At 32.2% G+C, this 24,200-nt stretch overlaps 1 protein-coding gene across 7 annotated transcripts in view; it reads right to left on the bottom strand.

Annotated features, from left to right (window-relative positions):
- LOC128172863 (uncharacterized) overlaps positions 1-24,200 on the bottom strand; it is a 35,096-nt gene that overhangs the window by 6,100 nt on the left and 4,796 nt on the right. For 2 of the 7 annotated variants that reach the window (XM_052838569.1, XM_052838573.1), the window contains exon 1: positions 5,872-5,957. Coding sequence is in view for 5 of the 7 variants with exons in the window: in XM_052838568.1 (XP_052694528.1) it covers positions 5,409-5,593; positions 5,872-6,013; positions 6,260-6,360; positions 17,594-17,730; positions 17,966-18,095; positions 19,808-19,903; positions 20,004-20,105; positions 20,184-20,289 (999 nt within the window). In the remaining 2 variants the exon portion in view is untranslated. Of the gene's footprint in view, positions 1-4,957; positions 5,594-5,871; positions 6,014-6,259; positions 6,361-17,593; positions 17,731-17,965; positions 18,096-19,807; positions 19,904-20,003; positions 20,106-20,183; positions 20,352-23,736; positions 23,760-24,200 lie in introns of those variants that run through there. The other 5 variants (XM_052838568.1, XM_052838572.1, XM_052838567.1 and 2 more) reach the window with 5 other exon arrangements.

Here is a 24,200-nt window from a genome sequence, read left to right as displayed (position 1 = left end):
CATTAATCTAAAGCAATTTTGAATTGCGAAACATGTGATATTTTCCTACTCCAATATTCCGCCTAAAATATAGTCCTTGTTAAATTCTAAATATTGATTACTATTTTTATGCCAAGTTGTACGATAATAAAAAAGAAAGAAAAATTTACTATTTTAATATCCTTTCATCTTGGTTTATTGAACAATTCATCAATTTTACGTTTCTCAAAAAGTCAAAATCCAGAAAAGACTCCTTCCTTAAATCATTTTGGAGTCGTTTTTTTTAATTCTATGGAATATAAGCTTTTTATGACAAAACATTTTGATAGAAATATCAAAATATTGTTTAAATATGTTTTCAAAAGAAAAAAGAATATACTGTAATACACAAACAATCTGAAAGTTTGGACTGCGCTGAAAATATGGGAGCTAAAGTAACAGTACCTTAAAACTATTGAGTTATGAAAATTGTTCATTTTATTCTTGAAATCCTTCCGCCACAAAATACAGTCCCTTACTCTGATATGTATTTTTCTTTTAACAGTTTCATTCACTTGGTGTATTTGGCATTGTAAAATATAAGTAAACAAATAGAATTAATATATGATGCATAATTTTTAGACTAGAGTGGACATAGATTAGGAAACACGAGAGGAACGAACCTTTTTTATAATTTTACTTTTTTCATAAAATGGGTACATGTATTAATGTGTTACTTAACATCATATTTATTTAAAACGAGAGAGAGAGAGAGAGAGAGAGAGAGAGAGAGGGGGTGTTTCTCAACCTTTGATAAGATTTCTCACGGCACGTGGTCAGAGCAGGGTGCTTTCATAGACAAGAAGTGTCATATACTAATTATACACACGCACAAACATAGGGATATTTTTTTTGTATTGTGCTTTACCTGTGGTTCTTAATATACCTGTATGAATAATGCATTATTTTATCTTCATGTTCGTAGGAAAGCGCATATGATCAGTCACGCACAGTGTTTATACGTCCCTTATATGATATATTGCTGAAAACGTTCGTTAAGACAACATGTGCGCTTATTTAGAAATCTGCATTTTAATCAGATTGTAGTAACGGCAAAATATATTACCTAACTAATTCATATAAAATATTAGTTTTTTTGGAACGAACGAGAGAGAGAGAGAGAGAGAGGGAGAGAAAGAGAGAGAGAGTTGTCTCAACATCCGATAAGATTTCTCACGGCACGTGGTCAGAGCAGGGATGCTGTCACAGACAGGAAGGTTATGTAATAGTCTGAACAGGAATGACCTTTCTGAATTTTGCATTATTTTGTGTTTGAAAATAGACGGTCAACATATTGTAAAGATCGAAAGCGCGTACGGTATTTATTGCTACTTTTAAATAATAACGCGTTTTTGCAAATAACGATTCCTCTAATATTTTACTTTTTTTTTTGAAACCGGCTACTTATATTAATACATTACATAAATTTTTGCTTTTAAACATGAGCAAGAGAGAGATAGAGAGAGAGAGAGAGAGAGAGAGAGAGAGAGAGAGAAAGAGAGAGAGAGAGGTTTGAAAGTAGTTCTTGAGTTAAATAAGAGTCAGATTGCCGGGAAAACATTCATGGTGTCGCGGGAAAATACATCTATATTTAAACAGTTGAATAATCTATTCTTTTCACAGAATTAAACAGTTATATTCAGTCAATAGAACGATAACTGAAAGTTATGGAAAGGTGGCTGAATGGCAGAGATATACCTTTCAGTCAATTTTGGGAGATCTGAATGGCAGAGTTTCATCTTGTGTTTGTTGTTCTGCTGAGTAATAAAAGTTTAAAAGAAAACTGTGAGTTTTGGGGGCAACATTCGTCTAAATACAGCAGTTCTTGATCTGTACGCAGACGAACGGTGGAAATCATTCGTTTTACATATCAGACCAAAAAACACCGTTTGATTTGAGAAATTATGCGTGCATTTCTTATATTCCTATTAATTGAGGGCGGTTTTCTTATAGTCTGGTGGCCATTTCATTAATGTCGGATTTCAGTTTTAATTTGAAGAGTTCACTTTAAAGGCAGCTTTTTGAAGCGACTTTATATATAAGGATAATAAATTATTCTTTCTTCCAGTTTTTCACCTTTCTTCTAACTCTTTAGTCTATCTTTTTGGAAAGTCAGTTTTTTTTGTTTTCAATCTTTTTCCAGACGTCACTTTTATCAGCTATTTATGTTTACTAGAAGAAACACAGGTTACACAAATTATGCTGTCATATTCAAAAAAAAGTTTACAATTTTCTTTTTGAATGATTGGGACACATATGAGTAGATCTTCTCTTACAGGATGGTTTAAGTTTGTGTTCTGTTGACACGTCAAAGAGATTGCTCCAGAAACAGGTGTTATAAAGTTGATTTTTTACAAATGTCAAAGTACATAGAAAGGGCAAGGGTTTTAAAAGGATTACATCTCAAAATTTCCTATATGGTTCGGCGAGGGTCTTTGTTTGTATACTGTATAATGTACAAGGGGATATCATGACAATTCTGTTGTACAAATAGTTATCTGTATCTAACGGTTAAAAATTGATTAAACCTCTACATACCTTAACGATTCAAAGTGGCAGATCTACGTATTAAAATATTACTTAAATAGTTATGTGCATTTGTGTAAGATCACGTGATGAAGTGGCAATATATAGGGGTGGAAAGCCTGTGTGCATTATCTTGTTGCATGGTATTGATCTTTGGCATTTCAAAAGTAGAACGACGTCGGAAGAGAACTCCGTCTATGTACGTTAATAAATAAGGGGTCGAAATTTTTTTTTTAAAATCTAGGTAGCATATACATGGATCATTTTATAAAACCCTCACCGTCCTGCAGACCCTCTACAGCCCCCCCCCCCCCTGTAATGTGTAAGAAATAAGCCTTTCTCCTATAATCACACATATTTTTAATATATATTTTTATAATTTTTTTCTTCAAATTTTTACGGAATGTATTAAAACTTCTATACATTAAACAAATTTTTCCCGTAAGATGTATAATCTTCATACGCAGCCAAATGCAGATTAAACTTTAAAAATTAAAACGTAAATACGAAATATAAATAATGTACAAATGTAAAGGGTCAAGGAGAAATGTGTAAACAAGTCCTGAAACAAGTATGTCTGCTGTGGGGAAAAAAGGGACTTCTACGATAGACCACGGTGAATTAGATCAGATAGCGTTATTGTTAACAGGCCAATTGTGTTAAAAGGTTTGTGTAACGTAGGTGATCGTTCGTGTATCGTGTGGAATCGTTCGTGTATAAGAATAATTGGTTTGCGTTTTTTACCGTGCGTGATCGTGTGGATTTTTTGCCTTTTGTAACTTTTTTCTACCGAATGCAAGAATTTTTTTTCTACGGGATGTTTCTTTTAAAACAGCGCATTACTGTGACTTTTAAACTTTTTATGGATGAATATTGACAACTGTTTACATACATGTACCTTGTCAACGCTAATCTTTTTTTTAAAGATATCTTCTTTAGCCGTTAAATTGTTAGTATATGTACCAGGGTCAATAAAAAGATACATCGATAATATCGCTGTCTGTCATATAAATTTTATAAAAATCACAACTAACACATTAACCTTTGTTTAAACATTTCTTGCATTGCTTTGTGAAGTTTTACTACATTTGTTTGAGAGGTATATTTGTAACTGGATTTTAAAAGCGGCATGGTTATTACCACAGAGCACGTTTATACGGGTAAACATGACGTCATGAAAGTTTTTTAAAATTTTTGTAACTGTGTGCCTTATCAAAAATAGAAGGTGAGACGACATTATTAACTATTCGACAAAAAAAAATCTATTTATAAATCAAATTTCTTGCGGGCTAATGTCCAGATCACAGATTCCACCACGTAAAAATGAATAACAATCAAACACTAATGCCCATTTGACACATTGTTTGCATCAACGTGCATTTTAACAGCTTGCATCAGTTTATTAAGAGTTTAACTTATACCTCCATCACGTTTCCTAAGAAAAAGCAGTTAAGGATGAATAAATTCTGCATAATATTGTACCTAGACAAGAACTGCTTAACGTTTAAGCTCTTGTTAAGAGGAGGACCAATATGACGTCGAGACTTCATATCTTGCTGTTTTCTGGTTTACAATTCAACGTCAGATAATTGTGCATTGGTTGCTTGATTCACAATTATTGATCTGGATGATTTATAATTTTACAAACTCACGAAAAATACATGTAGCATGGTCCAATTTAATTCATCATCTTCTCCTTTCAGTCGTCAGCATCTTACAGATATCAATAAAAGGTCATTTCCTCTACCTTTGCATACAATCTAACTGTACTTTTGAATTATAGACATGCTTTTATCTGGGTATATCCCTCTAACTATTTTTAGAATCGGTAGGACAACAAAGAAGTGCCTTTAAGCAAAATAGTCCCTATACTTGCAGAGTGTATATACATTTATTGGGACATTTTAAATCAGAATGTTTGACACATGTCAGAAAAGAGGATTTGCAATTTTTAAAACAAGTGTCAAAATTGAATTATCATTTGAAAAAAAGAATTGAAATTGTTTGATGTACACCCTTTCCAAAACTGAGAAATTCCCTACTTTTACTTTCATTTTCAGAGTTTTTCAATACAGACGCATTTTGCCGGAAAACGAATCTGACTTCAAACCACGAAATTTTAACAGGAAAGAGACAATTTGATGAGCTTTCATTCAAGAGGTCCCTTGTTGCTGAACGAAAATTAGGGCCGGAGCTATGAACCCTAACGTTAACATTACCGCCTATGGAAAATGCATTAGTGGACTATACCCATCCAATAGGATTTTCTTGGGTAAAATTGCAGACTTTTATGCGCAGCAGCTAGATAATTGTATACTACCAACGTATATGTATACATTGCATATTTAAACACACGAGGAGCATTAAATGAATATTTACAAGGATTGTATAGTTAGTATAAAAAAAAATTCAATTGTGTAAAAACGAAATTATTTATAATATTTATGAAATATTATATAAAAAAGATTGATGCCAAACTAAAGGTCTAGTACTGTTATCAAAGTTAATTGAAATACCTACATAACAAAATTTTTGTTTTAAACTGAGAACGTTATGCTTTCTACATGTGGAGTCTGATTATACATTATTTCAAGCAGGATCGCATGCCTTTTAATTCATAACAAAACTTACCAGACACTCACTAATAAACTACCAAATTTAAATTCACAATTCAAGCGGCAAATTAATATTATTGTTCATCGTACTTTGAGTACTGTCTACATAATGGTGATTTAAACTGAGCTAATGTTGAAGAAATAAGGAATCATTCTTCAAGTATTATTAATATGCCAAGAACTACTCCTTTAATTTGATGCTTAAGTTGCTAAAGACGTTAAGTTTCCTTGTGCTTCTTTTGCAAATGGTTACAGTTTCTGAAAAATCACTTCATAAATTTTATAGTTCACACATTTCACGTCAGAGAGTCGACCTCTTAGATCCTGAAAAAACAATTCACACACATCTGCAGCGTCGTTGTTGCTTCTTGTTTGACATAGTCCGGCCATCAAACAAGGAATAATCCATGCTCTCACGCATTTTACTAGGTCCTCTAGAAAGTATGAGTTGATATTTTGAAATATATAATAAATACTGCAGCTTATGTCCATTGCATAACAATTGATTCGATTTTGAGTTTTGACATTTTACATTAAATTCCCAGCTTTAACTTGCTACGCATTTGATTTGATTCAATTTCTCTTCATGACCAGGTGGATTTTGTATACTTTTAAAAAAATGAATTAACTGTCGTTGAAATCGCTCAATAGAGCTTTCACATTGAACGTTGGAAGTTCGCGACTAAACCAAGAATACAGCAAAGTTACTTACTATTCTGATACATTTTGACTCTTCTATGTGTAAAATGCAGAAGTTCCGCACCATTATACTTCCCTATTTCCACAAATGCTGTTTTTACGTCAGTCTCCGTTCGTGCGTTATTGGTAGGGACAAATGTATTCCTCAATTCCTCCTTCGTTTATAATAATGATAATAATAGTGATGATAATAATAATATACATTTGTAATAATGATAATGATCTTAACACTTTCAGCACATTTAAATACAAAATTGATTTTTGATTACACGGCACTCAAAGTAATACATGAAAATTCTTTTATCCCCATTATTCTTAAACTAAAGCCATCGATTTTAATTCCATTTTAAACGAATGCAACAAACATTTTAAACACTCATTATAAAATCCGTGTGCAGTACCTTTGATATGACATTTCTTTGGTAAAGTTGATAAAACGTAGATGAACACATTTCATGTAACACCAGAGGGTCAGTGGGAATGTTCACGAAAAAAATTGCACCTGTAATGTTGATATAAATTTACACTTTAAAATCTTTGTCCAAGTCAACATCACAATAACACAATCATCTACAAGAATACGGTTCTACCGTTCTGGCGAGCGCAGCAAGAATTACGCATACCTTGCATCATTGTCAACCTAGTGTTATTTAGGTATCAACGAATGTCAAAGAATGTTTGAGAGAGTATTGCTGTTCAATAAGTATGCCAAAGGTACTAATTTTAATGGTTATGATACATACAGCGCAACCCCCTACCCCGACAGAGAGAGAGATAGAGAGAGAGAGAGAGCAGGCACGTAGCATCGTTTCTGAGAGAGAGAGAGAGAACCCAGACCCTGTTTGTAGGTTGTGTAATTTCTCACTTTCAAATTTAATTGTTGACTATAAGCAATATCTACATACATTTTTTAACTGTTTATTTTTTCATTAAATATTCCTTTTTATAAATGTCCTATTGTTAATTTCCGTCCTACTCATATACTTATCTGCTGCATGCACAATTAGCTTAAAAATGGATCGATATGACAGTAAAGTATGGTTCTTGCTAGTACTCTATATAAAAAAATTAAAAACAAATCATATGTCAATGAGGCAGGTATCGCGGTCTATACTGAAATAGCTAGTACACACATTACAGATGTTTGATCCACCTGTAAATTTATCGCGGGAAATATAGCGAGAGAGTACTGTGACGTCATCCATGACTTTGTTCGTCCTTGTTTACGTTTCTCGACTCAATACGAAGGTATGGAAGCATGTAACAAATCTTTTGAGTCTCGCCAAAGCATATGCGGTACTCAAAACGTGTCTTCAAACTTTAAGACACCGTAGATTACGAATTAAAAGTCGGCCATTTTTGGCATAGGACCACGGGTTAAAACATTAGCGAGCATTATGGGACATAGACAAAAAACTTTGATGAACTGTAGGTTTAGCTCGTTCTTTTTCCCGCGCACACTGGTTCTTAGAGCTCGCTTCGCTCGCTATAATTGATTTTAAAGTAACTTCCTTTTGATTGCCTTTCCATAAGATGCCTTATGAGGAATCATTATTTTGATTTTAAAAAATGTATCACTTATATGCTTGATTTTTTTTTTTTTTATAAATTTAGCAAGAAGTGATAAGTCCATTCTTAATGTTCGCACATATTCAACAGCAGAATATATTGCGTCAAATGTCCACTAATAGAACACTGAACAAGCTTGACAGAAATATTGCCATCACTTGAGGTTACAACTGGTGAGGTACTTGCTACACATTTGAATGCCTTACATTCGGCTAGAAAGGCCTATATTCAGACACAAAGCTAAAGAAATATTAGGGAATGTACTGAGACAAAAAAGTTAGGACATTGCAGCTCATTTTTTTTACGTGACTGTGAGTGTGTTTTACAACCAAGAGCGAAAAAGATAGTTATTGCCAGGAAACGTTGTATACACGACATAGGTTCTTGGCAAGGACAGCAGATAAGAATAGTTTCGAGTAATTGTCGAATCAATCAAGAAAAATGTAAAATTATCTTGAATAAAAGACATGACGTCTTTTCCTTTTTTGAAGTAACCATAGAACCAGAAAAAGGCAAAAGATAATATATATATATATATATATATATATATATATATATATATATATAATAAAAGAAAAAAAGCAACACTAACTGCAAAACATAAGCGCTTTCATTGTTAAAAATCTTCAGACGTTTTACAACGTCTGAAGATTTTTAACAATGAAAGCGCTTATGTTTTGCAGTTAGTGTTGCTTTTTTTCTTTTATTATATTTTTACCGGACACTGAGAAAATACTTTTGTGATTTGGATATATATATATATATATATATATATATATATATATATATATATATATATATATATATATATATATATATATATATATATATATATATATACCGTATAACGGGTATTTTCTGCGGTTGTTTATTTTCTGCGGTATTTTGCGGATAAGAAAAATCCGCAAAAATTCAAAACGCAAAATATTCTTTAAAAAAATCACTAATTTTGACACTATTTAAAATACAAGCTATAATTTTCAAACGTGATCAGTCCGTTATTAGGGGGCTCTGCGTCGTATTTCACACCTAATTATCTCATGTTACCTGTGTGATATCAATTATAACTGAACAGATATATGGACTGTGTGTTTAGTCGAGTATGAAATAAAAATGATCAAAGAAAAGTTCACAAGCAGTATTTAGTAGACTTGTAAAACATTTGAGAGTTGGTTCTCATTCACCGTGAACGCGGTAAGAATGTCGATTTTAAGATATTGAAAGCGCGGAAGTATTCTTCCAAATCCTAACAGACAGTTATCGGCAAGTTTATCCCCTAGATCGATCCAAGAGTGTAACACAAGGGTGTCTGAAGTTATGGATAAATTTACAACGCCAAATTCGAGCAAAAAACGTGGTTCATATTCGACCTATTCACCCAGGGACCGAGCCATAATCGGGAACTGCGCCGCTGAACATGGACCTGCCGCAGCTATGAGAAAATTCAAAGCCGATAATTCAGAATTAAAAGAGTCCACAACAAGATATTTTAGAGATTCATATAAACGCGACCTTACAAACAGAAAAAGAAAATAAGACTTTGAAATAAAAATTGAAATTGAAATAAAAACGCTACAATATTGTAAGTTTGGTTCTCTAGTTTACGTTCCCTATTAAGGCAAATCGGGTAAACATATGTATTTTTTGCGGTCTAATGTAACCGCAGAAATTGAAAACGCAGAATATAATTTGATACTTTTTAGGGGTTAAACCGCAAAAATTTCAAGCCGCAGAAAATACCCGTTATACGGTATAACAATATATATAAGATAATATATATAATAATACTATAGTATTATTGTTGACGTTATCACTAAGTAACGTAATAACGTCATTGTTTTAACGACGGTAAAACGTCTGACGATTTTTAACAATGAAAGCGCTTATGTTTTGCAGTTAGTGTTGCTTTTTTCTTTTATTATATTTTTACCGGACACTGAGAACATACTGTTGTGATTTGGATATATATATATATATATATATATATATATATATATATATATATATATATATATATATATATATATATATATATATATATATATATTCTAGTTCGAGGCAAAACAAATATATATATATATATATATATATATATATATATATATATATATATATATATATATATATATATATATATATATATATATATATATATATATGAAAAAAATCACAACACCGAAATAAACTCAACTAGTTTCATTTTAAATCATCAGGAGTTTAACAACATGTTGCTATGTTACACAAATACACATACATACGAATACATATTTCTTATTGTGACGTCATAAAACGCTAGTATTATGTTACCTTATGTAGCCGAATTGATTATGACGTTATAATATAAAGATATACATTAATTACGGGAAGATAAAATTCTCCATACAAATAATAGAAATATATAAAATAATTACGGGAAACAGTTTTTATCTGATACATTATATAATTATTAGGCATTTAAAACGGGTCTATATTTGTTGATAAACAGTTTTTCTTTTGCCTCACGTTCTTTTTCTGTGGTATCCCTCAGAAACTTGTAAAAAGGAAAAATGGTAAAATTAGGACTTTTATTCCTTGCACAGTTCCTTATATGTTCACTGACGGACGTACATTGGTATTTAGGTTCCCTGATTTGTTGTCGGTGCACGGTCATCCTGTGTCTCAAGGTGTCTCCTGTCTGACCGATATAATTTTCACCGCAACCAGCGCAACGTATGACATAGATAAGGTTTGAACTGGTGCATGCCATGGAGGTTTTGATGGAAAAATCGCTTCCGGTTTTAAAATGAAATGTGGATCCTTCTGTCAGATATGGGCATGTACTACATCTTGGTTTTTCACATTTTTTGATGATGGGTGGTTCCTGGATTTTACCAGAGCATCGTTTTCCAGTAAAATCCAGGAACCACCCATCATCAAAAAATGTGAAAAACCCAGATGTAGTACATGCCCATATCTGACAGAAGGATCCACATTTCATTTTAAAACCGGAAGCGATTTTTCCATCAAAACTTCCATGTCATGCACCAGTTCAAACCTTATCTATGACATACGTTGCGCTGGTTGCGGTGAAAATTATATCGGTCAGACAGGAGACACCTTGAGACACAGGATGACCGTGCACCGACAACAAATCAGGGAACCTAAACACCAATGTACGTCCGTCAGTGAACATATAAGGAACTGTGCAAGGAATAAAAGTCCTAATTTTACCATTTTTCCTTTTTACAAGTTTCTGAGGGATAACACAGAAAAAGAACGTGAGGCAAAAGAAAAACTGTTTATCAACAAATATAGACCCGTTTCAAATGCCTAATAATTATATAATGTATCAGATAAAAACTGTTTCCCGTAATTATTTTATATATTTCTATTATTTGTATGGAGAATTTTATTTTCCCGTAATTAATGTATATCTTTATATTATGACGTCATAATCAATTCGGCTACATAAGGTAACATAATACTAGCGTTTTATGACGCCACAATAAGAAATATGTATTCGTATGTATGTGTATTTGTGTAACTTAGCAACATGTTGTTAAACTCCTGATGATTTAAAATGAAACTAGTTGAGTTTATTTCGGTGTTGTGATTTTTTTCATGTAATACTACGTGTGTGGATTTATACTATTTATTTTTGGAGTATATATATATATATATATATATATATATATATATATATATATATATATATATATATATATATATATATATATATATATATATATATATATATATATATCCAAAGTCTCTTTTTCAATGAATAATAAAATTTTAAAAAAAAAACTGTTTCAAAATATTTCGACCGTGTTACCGGTCTTCATCAGTCGGTGTTTATTGTCTATAGCAACACAACGTAGAACATATACTATGACGTCACAATGTTAATACAGTCTGGCAAGTGACGTCATACAACAATATTGCGCCAAAAACATATGAAATATAGGTGAGAGTCTATAGAAAGTACATTGATAGCCGTAATTAGTACATAAACAAGTAAAATATGAAAAATGTATAGATAACGGGACATAAAATAAAGGAAATGTCTATACAAACTACTAATAATGTAGTCTAAAGACATTAATGTTCCCTTTTGTTGATACCAAGAGGCATATAAGTATTTAATTTTTTCTTCCACAAATTTTCTCTGAATTTTCTGTAAATTTCATCTTTGTACAATTTTTCGATACCTATTACAGAATAATCCTCAACTGTATGTTCGTCCGTATAAAAATGCATTGCTTCAGGGTCGTTAGTTTCTCTCCTGATCAGTGGCAAATTTAAAACATGTCTTTGATATAAAGTCACCCCGTTTCCCCAACATGTACAATTTTGTTACACTTTCTACAAAACACCCCATAAACAACATTACTTGACTTGCAATCGATATGATTTTTAACTTGATACGTTTTGCCCTTAGAATCTTGAAATTGGCCAGAACAAATAATATATTTACACATAACACATTTTTTGCACCACACGGCTCGCATAAGTGTTGTTTTTTAAAAAAGAGGTTATTATGTTTCTTATGGACCAATATGTCTTTCAAGTTTTTGTCTCTCCTGAATGCCACTATAGGTGTGTTATGAGACGCAAGTTTTAGGCGGTCGGAATTTTCGAGAATTTTTTGACGTTTCTTTAATATTTGATGAATAGTTGGTAGTTCTCTGGAATAGTTTAACACAAACGGAACACGGTTACACTCTTTGTTATTTTTTCTGTAGTTCAATAAATCCGAGCGGTTGAATTTATCCACCTTCGCCAGCTGATCCTCGACCTCCTTGTTGGAATATCCACATTTGTGTAAATTAGTTTTAATTTTCTCCCGTTGTTTGAAATATCCCTCATCTGTTGAGCAGATTCGGCGCGCACGGATACCCAGTCCAAATGGTATAGATTTTTTTGTAGATTCAGGATGGCTGGATTTTTTTATTTAGGTACATGTGTTTGTCAGTGGGTTTACTGTACAGGTCGGTAGAAAGAAATCCTTTTTCAATAGAAATATTTACATCTAGGAACTCTATGCTAGATTTAGAAAAGCGTAGATCAAGCTGAATATTTGGGTGTATACCATTTGCCATTTTATGGAAATGTAGGAGATCGGCTTCTGTCCCTGACCAGATTCCAAATATGTCATCGATATATCTAACATGAAAAAGAGGTTGTACGTTACACTGTTCCAAAAGAATACGTTCCCAATCCCCCATATATATACATGCATAGTTTCTGCCAAGTTTGGATCCAATAGCAGTTCCTTCTGTTTGAATATATTGTTTGTTATTAAAACTGAAATTGTTATTTTCCAGGACAGCATCCATCATCTGTAAAATGGTATTTGTGTCAACTTCTTTTTTCTGTCGTTGATTTAAAACTTTTGCTATTACTTCCCGCGCTTCTTGTCTGGGTATACTGGGATACAGCGCTTTCACGTCCATACAAACTAATATTGAGGAATTGGATAATGGTTGATTTACGGTAGAAAGTTTTCTTAAAAAATCTGTAGTGTCTTGTACATAACATTTTAACGATCGGTTTGCCTCCTCCAATTGCGATTCTACATATTCTGCAAGCTTCTCTGTTGGATGTTGGCGGCCATTTACTATTGTTCTAAATAAATGGTTTTCCTTATTAATTTTTGGATTTGCCTGTAGTTTTCCTGAAGATATTTCTGTAGGTAAAAGACAATGTCGTAATTCAGACGTGATGGATCCTTTTTTATACATATTGTTAATTAGTTTCTTAATTTTGTTAGTGATTTGTTTGCTTTTATCTACTTTAACTTGATCATATGACGCACTGTTAATCATTTCATTCTCCAACTGGTCGACGTACTTATTGATGTCCATCACTACTATCCCAGATCCCTTGTCTGCTGGTCTAATAATTATGCTTTGATCATGTAATAATTCCCTCATTGCTTTGTCTTCTGAAACAGTTATGTTACTTGAAAATTTTCTATTTAACCCCCGGATAACGTCTTCTTTAACTTGTCTGATGTATTCATCCAACCACTTGTCTCTTCCCTCTTCTGGTGTCCAATTACTCTTAGAGTTTTTATGATTAATAGTACCTACATCTTGTGAAGAAATGTCAGTTTCTTCGTCAATGAAATACTCCCGAAGCCGCATCCCACGTTCCCAAGTCTTCAGATCTGTTAGTAACTGTGTGAAATCAATATTTTTTCTAGTTGGTACAAATTTTAATCCTTTTTTCAATAAACTCATTTGATCAGCAGTAATTTTTTTTGATGATAAGTTAATAACTTCCATGTCACATGTTTCAGCTACTGTTTTTGGTGAACACACTTCCTGTTCGTTGGCCTGAGAAGTTATTTCGTCAATATTAGCGTGTATTGATGGTTGGTAATTCTCTTCTTCAGGAGAGGGTGATAAGTTGCAAATACATGGACGATGTGAGGTCTTAATTAAGTTAAAATGATTTGACGAATAATTAAGACAAATAAAATCTTTCTTATGGTTACATTCACCAAGCGGTTATTTCTGCCACTGCGATTGTCCATTGAAATATGTCTTAACAAAAATGTCTTTATCAAAACGATAAGATGTAGCGATGATTTCTGCCCAGGAGGCCACTCTGCCATCTAATGACTTGACCTTGTTCAATTGAGTGTCAAAATCCCCATCCACAAATTCTCTGTAAAATAGTCTATTGGAACTCAATTCTTGAACAATGGTGTTTCTTACATATGGATGGAGATCCTGATTATCATAAAGATTGTACGCAATGCATCTATAAAAACAATTTCCGTCTACCTCTACTGAAATTTCTGTAGATGTATCATCTCTAATAGTATTGTCCACTGTATGTATAGAAGTATTTTCCGATATGTCCGAAATGTTATGATTAACTACTGGAATCCTAGACAGTGCTGAGGGTTTCTTACTCTTTAACCTATGAAGTCGGTTAGCACTGGCATCAACATTATCTTTGATGGATGAAATGGCAGCCATAAATTGTTTCTTGCCGAGTTTTTGCCGCCAAATTTCACATTGCCTATCTATGTTAACATCGCTACATCTTATCGTTTTGATAAAGACATTTTTGTTAAGACATATTTCAATGGACAATCGCAGTGGCAGAAATATCCGCTTGGTGAATGTAATCATAAGAAAGATTTTATTTGTCTTAATTATTCGTCAAATCATTTTAACTTAATTAAGACCTCACATCGCCCATGTATTTGCAACTTATCACCCTCTCCTGAAGAAGAGAATTACCAACCATCAGTACACGCTAATATTGACGAAATAACTTCTCAGGCCAACGAACAGGAAGTGTGTTCACCAAAAACAGTAGCTGAAACATGTGACATGGAAGTTATTAACTTATCAAAAAAACTTACTGCAGATCAAATGAGTTTATTGAAAAAAGGATTAAAATTTGTACCAACTAGAAAAATATTGATTTCACACAGTTACTAACAGATCTGCAGACTTGGGAACGTGGGATGCGGCTTCGGGAGTATTTCATTGACGAAGAAAATGACATTTATTCACAAGATGTAGGTACTATTAATCATAAAAACTCTAAGAGTAATTGGACACCAGAAGAGGGAAGAGACAAGTGGTTGGATGAATACATCAGACAAGTTAAAGAAGACGTTATCCGGGGGTTAAATAGAAAATTTTCAAGTAACATAACTGTTTCAGAAGACAAAGCAATGAGGGAATTATTACATGATCAAAGCATAATTATTAGACCAGCAGACAAGGGATCTGGGATAGTAGTGATGGACACCAATAAGTACGTCGACCAGTTGGAGAATGAAATGATTAACAGTGCGTCATATGATCAAGTTAAAGTAGATAAAAGCAAACAAATCACTAACAAAATTAAGAAACTAATTAACAATATGTATAAAAAAGGATCCATCACGTCTGAATTACGACATTATCTTTTACCTACAGAAATATCTTCAGGAAAACTACAGGCAAATCCAAAAATTCATAAGGAAAACCATTCATTTAGAACAATAGTAAATGGCCGCCAACATCCAACAGAGAAGCTTGCAGAATATGTAGAATCGCAATTGGAGGAGGCAAACCGATCGTTAAAATGTTATGTACAAGACACTACAGATTTTTTAAGAAAACTTTCTACCGTAAATCAACCATTATCCATTTCCTCAATATTAGTTTGTATGGACGTGAAAGCGCTGTATCCCAGTATACCCAGACAAGAAGCGCGGGAAGTAATAGCAAAAGTTTTAAATCAACGACAGAAAAAAGAAGTTGACACAAATGATGGATGCTGTCCTGGAAAATAACAATTTTAGTTTTAACAACAAACAATATATTCAAACAGAAGGAACTGCTATTGGATCCAAACTTGGCAGAAACTATGCATGTATATATATGGGGGATTGGGAACGTATTCTTTTGGAACAGTGTAACGTACAACCTCTTTTTATGTTAGATATATCGATGACATATTTGGAATCTGGTCAGGGACAGAAGCCGATCCCCTACATTTTCATAAAATGGCAAATGATATACACCCAAATATTCAGCTTGATCTACGCTTTTCTAAATCTAGCATAGAGTTCCTAGATGTAAATATTTCTATTGAAAAGGGATTTCTTTCTACCGACCTGTACAGTAAACCCACTGACAAACACATGTACCTAAATAAAAAATCCAGCCATCCTGAATCTACAAAAAAATCTATACCATTTGGACTGGGTATCCGTGCGCGCCGAATCTGCTCAACAGATGAGGGATATTTCAAACAACGGGAGAAAATTAAAACTAATTTACACAAATGTGGATATTCCAACAAGGAGGTCGAGGATCAGCTGGCGAAGGTGGATAAATTCAACCGCTCGGATTTATTGAACTACAGAAAAAATAACAAAGAGTGTAACCGTGTTCCGTTTGTGTTAAACTATTCCAGAGAACTACCAAATATTCATCAAATATTAAAGAAACGTCAAAAAATTCTCGAAAATTCCGACCGCCTAAAACTTGCGTTTCATAGCACACCTACAGTGGCATTCAGGAGAGACAAAAACTTGAAAGACATATTGGTCCATAAGAAACATAATAACCTCTTTTTTAAAAAACAACACGTGTGGTGCAAAAAAATGTGTTATGTGTAAATATATTATTTGTTCTGGCCAATTTCAAGATTCTAAGGGCAAAACGTATCAAGTTAAAAATCATATCGATTGCAAGTCAAGTAATGTTATTTATGGGGTGTTTTGTAAAAAGTGTAACAAAATTGTATATGTTGGGGAAACGGGGGTGACTTTATATTAAAGACATGTTTTAAATTTGTCACTGATCAGGAGAGAAACTAACGACCCTGTAGCAATGCATTTTTATACGGACGAACATACAGTTGAGGATTATTCTGTAATAGGTATCGAAAAATTGTACAAAGATGAAACTTACAGAAAATTCAGAGAAAATTTGTGGAAGAAAAAATTAAATACTTATATGCCTTTTGGTATCAACAAAAGGGAACATTATTGTCTTTAGACTACATTATTACTAGTTTGTATAGACATTTCCATTATTTTATGTCCCGTTATCTATACATTTTTCATATTTTACTTGTTTATGTACTAATTACGGCTATCAATGTGCTTTCTATAGACTCTCACCTATATTTCATATGTTTTTGGCGCAATATTGTTGTATGACGTCACTTGCCAGACTGTATTAACATTGTGACGTCATAGTATATGTTCTACGTTGTGTTGCAATAGACAATAAACACCGACTGATGAAGACCGGTAACACGATCGAAATATTTTGAAACAGTGTTTTAAAAGATTTTTATTATTCATTGAAAAAGAGACTTTGGATATATATATATATATATATATATATATATATATATATATATATATATATATATATATATATATATATATATATATATATATATATATATATAAATATATATATATATATATATATATATATATATATATGTTATTTTCCCAAGTAAGAAAATCATCCAATGTATGGAAAACAAGAATATTTACTCTTGCTTCTCTTGGTAACATCAATAACAGTGTAGCACGTACTGTGTATAAAGAAGAGGAAGACGTTTTTATTTAAGCGGGTTTTAACCTCAGCTGCCTTGGTTTGCAAACGTATTGCTTTAGAGTCTGCAATGTTTCGATACAAGTTAATTACCTTTTTTCATTTCAGTGAGTCTGGCCCGGATGAAATTTTTCAAATCCTCTGCAGCTAAACTCTTAACCTTTGTTGTTTCTTCGTCACTTACCAATAGACCAGGAACGTACATCAATGCATTTTCAAGTACAACATACCTACATGTACAAATAAGTATTTATAAACCGCCGTTGTATTGTTTTATGGATTTTAGAGATGGTTCACGGTTTGTTATTGTCATTTTTTCACGATAAACCGTGGTAAAAAAATCTCTCATAAACTTGCTTTTTATTGTTTTACTAGAAACAAATCAGACTCTCTCCTTTGTTATATTTTTCGTAGAGCTTAGAAATAAGAGATTTTTCTTTAATGTTTACTAATTTGCCGACTTACTCAGAAAGAAAGTGCAACATCAATGAACAGGTTCCAATATCGATGGTTTCGTCAGGTAAACAGCGGTGGTATGCGCTTCCAGGAATAGTGTGTACTGCTAAGAAGTCGTCCTTCATCTCTTTTTTAAAATCTAGAAATGGTATATATTTTCTCTTGAATTTCATTTCAAAACCATCAACATATGTTTGATGGTTAAAATTGAAGAAAGTAATAACTATCAAACTATTTGAGGAAAAACTTAAAAATAATATAAATGTAGTGTAAATCTTAAGATTGTAACACAAAATTATATTCTTTTTATCTTTTTATCTTTTATATGTACATTTGATACAAATACATATATACCATATATACCATTCACTCAAACCCCACCACTCACAAACATATATAAAAAATAAGTACCTCATTTTACATGATGTTTATTAGAAATTAAGGTAACTGTCCATGCATCAAAAAACAACATCTGACGTAGTTCGCGCGTTATTACGTCTTGTCCGTGCACGATGTAATTGAGGTATTTAACAAAGAAACAAAGCTGACCTAAAACAAGATTTAAAACAAATCTATTTTAATCGTTATTTAAACAAATTAATTGTTTTTAAAACTAGATTGTACGTTAAAGAAAAGTTACTTCATTTCTGTTGCTATACCGAGTTCATGACTTATTTTTCGATTACTCTTTTTTTCTCTTTCAATTTTCTATTATGTTAGTAAGGTCCATATTAAGAAAAGAACATTTTGCTTTATTATAGATATTGGCTTGCTTCAGTTCTTCGTTGATATTTCTGTGTGTATTTTTTCTCTCTCACATTTTAATGAAGTTTTTAGACAATCTTTAATTCTTTTTTTTTTCATTTCATCCTTGATAGTGTTTTCAATTTTCGCGTTTTAACTTTGACAATATATTTTTCATGCCCCTACATATACTATTCTTTGTTACCATTCTTTGTTTTCTTTCTTAAAGGCTTTTATGAATTGAATGTAGATAAATTTCATCTGTTATCTCACCTGCTGTGTCCGAGACTCGACGGGGATTTGATCGGAACTATTTATTTCTAGCTTATTTGTCAATTTTGTCAGATACATTTTGAAGTGCGGTTGATGCATAATTAATGTTTAATTTAACAATGTTGTTGTTGTTGTCGTCTTTTGTGCCCGTAGCGGATGATGTGGTCGACAAACGAGGTCAAGGGGTAGCACGATGGCTGGCCATGTTCGTGTAAACAGTGCTCAACTTAGGTAAATGCTCAAATGCACTTTAAATAACGTTCTTATCTAAGATAAGATCGCAACCTACTGTACAGCCCGTTACACCAAACAACACCTCTTACGGATATTGTCCATTTGCACACTGATACACGTGACAAAAAAGCTATTTATATGCTACCTCGCCACAATTGGTCACGTGCTCCTTCTGCGTTATGTATAGTTGTGATATAACTATTTTAAATTTAAGGTATTCAATGTATAACGACCACATTTCGTAATTAGAAAAAAATGAATGGTATGATATTCTTAATCATGACATCATTTGGAAGGTGTTATCAAATAAAAAAATACTCCACTAAAGGAATTTTCATTGTTCTTTGTTTAATATTGTTCAATCAATTGCACGTTAAATTCTGCATTGAAGTTTGTGAGCGTTCAAACTTCAATGCAAAATTTAAGGTTTTATTTAAGTGTTTTATTTAGATATTGTAAAGAGTAACTTAAAATTCAAACAAATCTCTTATTGAACATTTGCATAAATTTTGTCTCCATTAAAATGTAAAATAAAATGAATAATTTCATTTATCATGACATAATATTATGTAAAAGTTAAATTCAATCTTAATAACTAACCTTCTGCATTCTTAACCAAAGCGGAAAAATCATTTGTGGGTTGATCATTCAATGTTACACATATTTCACACGATGCCGATCTTTGTCGAATGAGTTCTATGAATAAAAGTTATAATTATAGTGATAGAATTACATCATATTGATTTTAATTGGATACAAATGCGTATAATTTATTCATTAAAAATTTGTATCCTACCGATCATTATCCTTAGAAACGGAAAGATATTTTTTCCGTCATTTGTTCCGAAATCTGCAAGATTGATTTTTGTTTTAAAATCCCATTCATCAAGATATTTGTCTGAAAAAGAAACAGAAACATTTTTTCATAAGCAGAAAACGCGAATCAGAAGAGAAATTTTAAATCATTTACACTTACTGAAAATGTCTTTCAACCTTCCCACATTTGGCGATAGGAACAAATCAAAATTCTCTGAATGGACATGAGAATATTCTGGGTTCATCTTTGGCTTAAACATTGCCATTCCAATGCCTCTGTCTATGTTCTTAGACGTGCAATTTTATCTTTAAATCTTCTTTGGTGATCCTTCGACAAAAAACCAAAACGGTAAATATTAAGAGTGACACTACTTTGATAAAAAATTATGTTTAGTTAACCACTCAGCATTTTTACGAGAGGAAGCACGTAATAACCAAGGACGTTACAATTGCTTACCTCCCACGATCAAAATTTAACAATTTACTTGATTATATTTATTATTTATTAGCTTAGTACTCATTCCCCCCAAATCTATCGTAAAAATGGATTCATAATGTTTCCAATTTTGATAGGATTACATTGTCTGTGCATATGGATATAACTCAACCGCTTTCTACAGTAAACTCTTCTTCTGTGTCCCACAGAGCTTAAGTTTACATTATTTGGAAACAAAATGTCCTAAGCTAATGCAATTACTCTGTTATTCTGACCAGATATAAAAATGGAAAATTAATGTTTAAAATAAAACATAAGTAAACAAGGTTTTTCTGCTATTACTAGCTGTAAATTCTATTTGTCCCTCTCTGGTTACAAAGATTTGACCTGTAGCTTTTGACTAAAAAAAGAACTTAGGAACTTTATCTGGCTTATCAGTCGACGACTTTTTTGTGTCAAAAACTACAGGTCAAGTCTTTGGTTACAGTTTAAATGTAGAAAAGAAAATACCAGGTTTAGACCTAAAATGAGTGTGATAAACTTTACAAATTTAAATATATGGTCAAATCGAATAAGCAGATAGAGAACTCAGCTTGAAAAAGATTTTTAACAGGTACAGTCAGTGACAAATGTAAACAAAAACGAAGCACACGCTTTGTTTACTTAAGGGTTTCGTTTACTCAGAATGAAAACAAATTCCACTGCTGATAATGAAAACCATCAATTGTGTGTTTTAGAAATTTTATTATAGTGTTACCTTTCACTTTAAAAAAAGTAGGTCAATGACCTACTTTTTGAGATAATAGCCCCGAATATTTTTTGAAAACTCAAGAAAAATCCTTTAATTTTCTTAATTCTGAAAATAATGAAAATTGCTAATCTCTTGTAAAAATGAAATACAGTTTATGAGTGGTAATGGCACTAAACAGATATAAAGCATTAAATGTTCAAAGACATTTAATATGTTTTACGGTACGACCGTTGGGGCGAGCGCAGCATATGATCAAATAATGAATTATAATAAATCAATAAAAATAAAAGTATCAACGTAACGTAAATGAATTTGAATGCAAAATAAGATATAAACATGCCTATTTTTTCTAGTAAATTTTCATTATTCATAATATATAAGATTGTTTATTTATTTAAATAGAATTTATCTCAGTTTTTACAATGTTGTTGAATAATAAATGTTTTAACATAATGTTTATTGCAGTTTATTTCCTCTTTTCTTGCAGCAGACATTTTTCTTAAACTTACATATAAAAAATTGACTTATCATAGAGCCGCCCCCCCCCCCCCCCCGTTAAAAAAATACAATTTACGTATAAAAAAAATTGCTGATCATATAAGAAAAACGGTTTTGGACCCCTCCCCGGGAGGATGTAATAAATGTGAAAATAAAGATACCATTGAGCAGTTAAAGAGCTAAATGCATACTACGCACTCACTGTTCCTCACCCGGATTAGAATTTCCCTGATTTTGAGAATTTCTTTTTCATTTTGCTTGTAAATATTTTTTGAATGATGCTGCTGCGCCCCTTTTAATCGTTCCTGGAAATTAATTACTGTAAAAATAAATGTGAGCATTCATCCAAATGAGAGCAAGTTACAACTGTTTTCTATTTAAAAGAAAAAGAAAGATGTCCCCATTCGTTAGCTTTGCAAGATTTTGAGAAGATTTTAGTATTTATATTCTAACAGATTTAAAATAACTACTTAGAGTAATTTCCCCTTATTGTGACGTCAAAGTTCACGTCGGTCAAGTGTCGTCTGTCTCTTTGAAAAAACCCTGGAAAAAAACTAAGTGAAATATACTGTTTTGTTTACTTAAAAAGCATGATATTCTTGAAATTACACAATTTATCTGTTTCTCAAAAGTTTTACTTTGATTCTCGCGAGAAGGAATCAAGTCTAGTGAGATCGTCCGACATTGATAAATTGCATTGTGGGTCGAAATTTACTGACGCCAAAAAATTCTGTGGGATCAATGTGCAAGAAATCCATTGTGACGTCACTCGAAGGAGCGACAACTCTGTTAGTCTTACGTAATGGAATTATTTTATTTACAATGCATGATGAACATAGTTTTTTATCTTGTTCTCGTGAGAGTGTGAAATGGGAAACCATATTTACAGGGAACTACGGGGACGATTAAAACAAGGCATTACTGGTCCGATTTACTGACGCCAAAAAAATCCGTTGAATGAATGTGCAACTAGTCCGAATTTTCTATTCACACACGCCTTGCCGGTAGAGCTCGCTTCGTGCCGGCGCTGCGCGCCGGCGAGCTTCGCTCGCTATTTAAATATTCCAGTCCTAATTTTTCTATCAGTTTTCAAATCCCAACCGATGTTTGACTGAATTTGACAAAAATGTGTTTGAAGATAATGCTTAAACATCTATAGTATTAAACTAGTTACAGTAAACGTATTATAGTTGGCGTGTACGATGTTTGGCGGAATATGATTTTTGAACAATTTAGCGTAGATTTGATTTAGCGCATTTCAAAATGTAACTACTTATCTACTTACATATTTTAAATTTGGCGATGTACTTGATTTAGCGGATGCCATTTTCCGCCAAAAACGCTATATAGAATACACAGCCAAATGTAATACGTTATATACAGTATATTGACTTTATTCTGCTGGCATAAAATATATGTGAGATCAATGATCAAAATATTAAGATATGGTCTTTTATCGATTTAAGCATTTTTCAATATTTCTGTAATGTGTATCGTACGTTTATCTTAATGAAAAAGTGAGATAAAACCAACAGAAAATATGCAAAATTATGTTGACTAACAATAAAATCTTAACATTAATTATCATAGTACTGCCAGAAACATTTCAGTAAAAACAAAATCTGAAAAAATTTACTTCAAATTTCCTCTGTTTTGCTAAAAGCCCAATTTAGTTTAATTCAATAATACAGTAGAAATATCGAATGATTTGTCAGTTATAATTCATTTCAATAATACTTTTTGAGTTTAGAACAAATTTTACTCATGAACTTTAATAACAATCTGAACTTGGATACTCAAGCCTGGAGTAAACCTGTCATTAAACAAAGAGTTGTGAGCTCTGTATCTTGTTTTTCATTCTATGACTGACACTTAATTTATGGTTGATCATTAGAAATACATTACTAAAGTATTGTTAACAATAAAAATAGAAAAATGAAATCTCATCCAAATCGGGAGCATATATCTTTTTATCTTAACATCTAAAATTAAAATTTATACATCTTTCCATTAAAAATGATCAAATACATTTCAAATCCTTGTGTCTTCAAAAATAATTCAGGCACAGTTTCGGTGTCGTATTCTTCTTTGGTGCCGATTATTGCATGATTCTTGCAGACCATGCACTACATCAGCTGACCCACTTTCCCCTGAGTACTTTTGTAAGCTGATAGTTCCTTGTCTCCAAGCTTCGTAAAGTAAAAAGGCAGCTTTTGAAAGAAAACCTATTTCTGTGGTTTTTCAAAACAACTTTTTGTAGGAATTGTTTTGCAGTTCAAGAATGCAGTAACCCTACTAGAGATATTAACAAAATAGGATATGGTGGACGATGGACAATAAAGAGAATGAGCATCTTAAAACAATAGATTACGATGGCAGGGCTTGCATTCGTGGTGAAATAAGTAGTACAATTTCTGTTTGTTCTTCTCTTATGTATGATACACTTATTTTTACGAATAGTAGAAAAACGTAAACTTTTATTTTGTTTTAAA

Source organism: Crassostrea angulata, chromosome 2 (assembly GCF_025612915.1).
Source record: "Crassostrea angulata isolate pt1a10 chromosome 2, ASM2561291v2, whole genome shotgun sequence".
Taxonomy (NCBI): Eukaryota; Metazoa; Mollusca; class Bivalvia; order Ostreida; family Ostreidae; genus Magallana; species Magallana angulata.
This window is presented reverse-complemented; position numbering and strand designations above follow the sequence as displayed.